The following is a 4,158-nucleotide window of genomic DNA, read 5'->3' on the forward strand; positions in this document are numbered from 1 at the left end:
CCTCCTCCCTCCCCATACCATCCCTCTGGGTCATCCCACAGCACCAGCCCCAAGCATCCAGTATCGTGCATCAAACCTGGACTGGCAACTCGTTTCATACATGATATTATACATGTTTCAATGCCATTCTCCCAAATCTTCCCACCCTCTCCCTCTGCAACAGAGTCCATAAGACTGTTCTATACATCAGTGTCTCTTTTGCTGTCTCGTACACAGGGTTATTGTTACCATCTTTCTAAATTCCATATATATGTGTTAGTATACTGTATTGGTGTTTTTCTTTCTGGCTTACTTCACTCTGTATAATAGGCTCCAGTTTCATCCACCTCATTAGAACTGATTCAAATGTATTCTTTTTAATGGCTGAGTAATACTCCATTGTGTATATGTACCACAGCTTTCTTATCCATTCATCTGCTGATGGACATCTAGGTTGCTTCCATGTCCTGGCTATTATAAACAGTGCTGTGATGAACATTGGGGTACACGTGTCTCTTTCCCTTCTGGTTTCCTCAGTGTGTATGCCCAGCAGTGGGATTGCTGGATCATAAGGCAGTTCTATTTCCAGTTTTTTAAAGAATCTTTTTAAGGAACCTCCATACTGTTCTCCATCGTGGCTATACCAATTTACATTTGCACCAACAACCAGAGCAGTCCTTCCAAAATAACGTTCAGAAAGTTGGACAAAAGAATTCATCTCTTAGCTTTATAGTCAAGCTTTGATCTTTTTCTAGGGATCTAACCCAGTTAGATTCCCTGCTTAATTCCCTAGGTTGAAAAATGAGTGGTACCTCCTGTTTCTGACATTAAAATTAGCTTCAACGGTCAAATGCTCACCACCAAGGATCCAAGACAGTATGTTCTCTAGGGATTATAAGGGGAAGTTTCAACAATGGTTTGGGCAATGTCATGGAAAGTGATAAGAACCTCTCTGACATTGAAAGAAACTAGATGCTTTTTGTGAAATCATTTTTTCTAAATGTGTCTCCAAAACCTTAGAACTTTAGTGACTCCTTGAAGTGAAAGTTATCTCCATATAATATACAAGCTAACACAAAGAATTCCATCTGAGATGTACAAGTTGTTGGGCTAGAATCTGGGGAGGTTTTACTATGCAGTAACCCTGATCTCTCTTCTTTAGGCTGAAACAAAATTTACTTCAAATATAGAAGGATTTAACTGGGAAAATTACAGCGATGAAGATTTTGGCAATTACAGTTACAACACTGACCTGCCCTCTATTCTAACAGACTCTGCCCCATGTCGGCCAGAAATTCTGGATATCAATAAGCATGCTGTAGTCGTCATCTATGCCCTGGTCTTCTTGCTAAGCCTCCTGGGAAACTCCCTGGTAATGCTGGTCATCTTATACAGCCGGATTGGTCGCTCTGTCACTGATGTCTACCTGCTGAACCTGGCCATGGCTGACCTGCTCTTTGCCATGACCTTGCCTATCTGGGCCGCCTCCAAGGCAAAGGGTTGGGTCTTTGGCACACCCCTGTGCAAGGTGGTCTCACTCCTGAAGGAAGTGAACTTCTACAGCGGTATTCTACTGCTGGCCTGCATCAGCATGGACCGCTACCTGGCCATTGTCCATGCCACACGCACGCTGACCCAGAAGCGGCACTGGGTCAAGTTCATATGTTTAGGCATCTGGGCCCTGTCCGTGATCCTGGCCCTGCCCGTCTTCATCTTCCGCAGGGCCATCCACCCACCCTATTCCAGTGCAGTCTGCTATGAGGACATGGGTGCCAATACAACGAAATGGCGAATGGTGATGAGGGTCCTGCCCCAGACCTTTGGCTTCCTCCTGCCCCTGCTGGTCATGCTGTTCTGCTACGGATTCACCCTGCGCACGCTGTTTTCAGCCCAAATGGGGCAGAAGCACCGGGCCATGCGGGTCATCTTTGCTGTCGTGCTCGTCTTCCTGCTCTGCTGGCTGCCCTACAACCTGGTCCTGATCGCAGACACCCTCATGAGGGCCCATGTGATTGCCGAGACCTGTCAGCGCCGCAATGACATTGGCCGGGCCCTGGATGCCACCGAGATCCTGGGCTTCCTGCACAGCTGCCTCAACCCCCTCATCTACGTCTTCATTGGCCAGAAGTTTCGCCACGGACTCCTCAAGATCATGGCCATCCATGGCCTGATCAGCAAGGAGTTCTTGGCCAAGGATGGCAGGCCTTCCTTTGTTGGCTCTTCTTCAGGGAACACGTCTACCACCCTCTGAGACTCCACACCAGGCTCCTCGCTTCCCCTCAGCATCATCCCAAGCCCCATGTCCTCTGGCCGTTCACAGTCCCATGTCAAGGCAGCTCCCCATTGTAGTTACAGGAAGTTGCTGAGGCCATGTCCCTAATAGGCCCCCATCACATGGACTAGACAGCCTGTCCTGGGCCCACCTCTTGCTATAATCACCATGTCAACTGATAGAGCTTGGTGCATCCTACCAATGAGCCCACAGTGCTCTATCTTCTGGCAGACATCCTTTGAAGATATTCTTTACAATGATTACAAAAAGTTCCCACTATTGGGAACCATTAATGTAAAACACCATTGGTTACTTCCCTAACTCTCCCTTTCCTTGTCTGTCGGCAAAGTCCCCTTCCCTTGAGAGAGGCTGAAAATGACAGACACTCACTTTCCAAGATTCCCTTAAGATAGGAGTGGCCGTATCATCTTGTTCTGATTTGTAATACTTAAAAGCAATAGTGTGCTGGTAAACCACTCTCCTGGGGGAAAAAATGTCTTGATTTGTAGCATTTGCTGTGTGCCATGGTGTATATAAACACTCCCACCATAGCCAGTTTCGAGGGTGATGGCATTTAGCAATGAGTTCAAAAAATCTAGAAAATGTAATAATCAACTTTCACCGTCTGGTACAAACTGGTTTTAGTGCATCATTATCTAAGAGGAAGTCTGCTGGGGCCAGAAGACACCTGGAAAGTGTTCCTGATTTGAGAGAGAGTGACATATCCTTGGTTCTTGACTTTGAATATGGTTGTAGGATAAGTTCTGTTGAGGCAGCCACTTTGTAACAATGATGCAAAAAATATACCCAACACACTTAGGCTGATGGAGTCAAACAATAAAAAGAACCTGAGAATAAAGAGCCCAAAGTAAACCCACCATAAATAATCAAATGAATTTTAACAAGGATACCAAGACTATCCAATGGGAAAAGGATAGTCCTTCAACAAACTGTGCTGGGAAAATTAGATATCCACATGCACAGAATGAAAATGGACCTTTACCTTATATCATACACAAAAATTGACTCAAAATGGATCGAAGACCTAAATTTAGAACCACAACTATAAAACTCTTTGAAGAAACCATAGAAGGAAAGCTTCATGTAATTGAATTTGGCAATGATTTCTTGGATATGATGCCAAAAGCACAATTAACCAAAGAAAAAATAGTTTAACTGGACTGCATCGAAGTTTAAAACTTTTGTGTGTCAAAGCCAGACACAAATATTATGTTTCCCGTTATATGAAGTACCAAAAATAGTGACATTCATAGACACCAGAAGCTAGGGAAAAGGGGGATGTGGGGAATTATTCTTTAATGGGTCCAGGATTCAGTTTGGAATGATGTAAAAGTTCTGGAGATGGACAATGGTGATAATTGAACAACAACATGAATGTACCTAATGCCACTAAGCTGTACTTTTTAAAAATGGTAAAATGGTAAATTTTGTGTTAGTGTATTTTGCCACAGTCAAAAACAAACAAAAAAATCTCGTTCTAAAAAGGCAAAGTTGATCCACTAGAACCACCTACTTATAACTTCTTAAGTGAGATAATTAAATGTCTATTTTGTGTAAATTACGTTTAGTTGGGTATTACATTACTTGCAACAAAAAGCACCCCAAGTGCTACAGAGAGGTCTGGCAAGGGTGAGCAGAGGTCCTCAATGAGGGTCTTTATGATAAATAAATCCTTTTGCTGTTTATGGAGTACATAGAGAGAAGGTCTAAAATCAAGATGGCGGCTGGTATTTCCTCTTTCTTCCCCAGCCCAAGCCTCCTGCTGCTGAACACATATTACAGAAGGAAACATATCCTGGGATCTTCCTGTGCGTCTTGTTTCCCTGGGTGAAACAGTAGTCAAGAGGGTCAAGGGTGGGAGGACTTAGAACTGCCTAGAAAGTCCA

The 4,158-nt window shown here is 44.0% G+C and overlaps 1 protein-coding gene across 2 annotated transcripts in view; it reads left to right on the forward strand.

The window, feature by feature from the left end:
* The window catches only part of CXCR2 (chemokine (C-X-C motif) receptor 2), a 16,669-nt gene extending 12,839 nt beyond the window's left edge, over positions 1-3,830 (forward strand). For both annotated transcript variants that reach the window (XM_010861170.1, XM_010861169.1), the window contains one exon: positions 1,142-3,830. In XM_010861170.1, the coding sequence (XP_010859472.1) occupies positions 1,142-2,230 (1,089 nt within the window). In that variant the 3' untranslated portion in view covers positions 2,231-3,830. The remainder of the gene's footprint in view (positions 1-1,141) is intronic.
* Positions 3,831-4,158: the final 328 nt, after the last annotated feature.

Source organism: Bison bison, unplaced genomic scaffold (genome assembly GCF_000754665.1).
Source record: "Bison bison bison isolate TAMUID 2011002044 unplaced genomic scaffold, Bison_UMD1.0 scf7180017864471, whole genome shotgun sequence".
Lineage (NCBI taxonomy): Eukaryota > Metazoa > Chordata > Mammalia > Artiodactyla > Bovidae > Bison > Bison bison.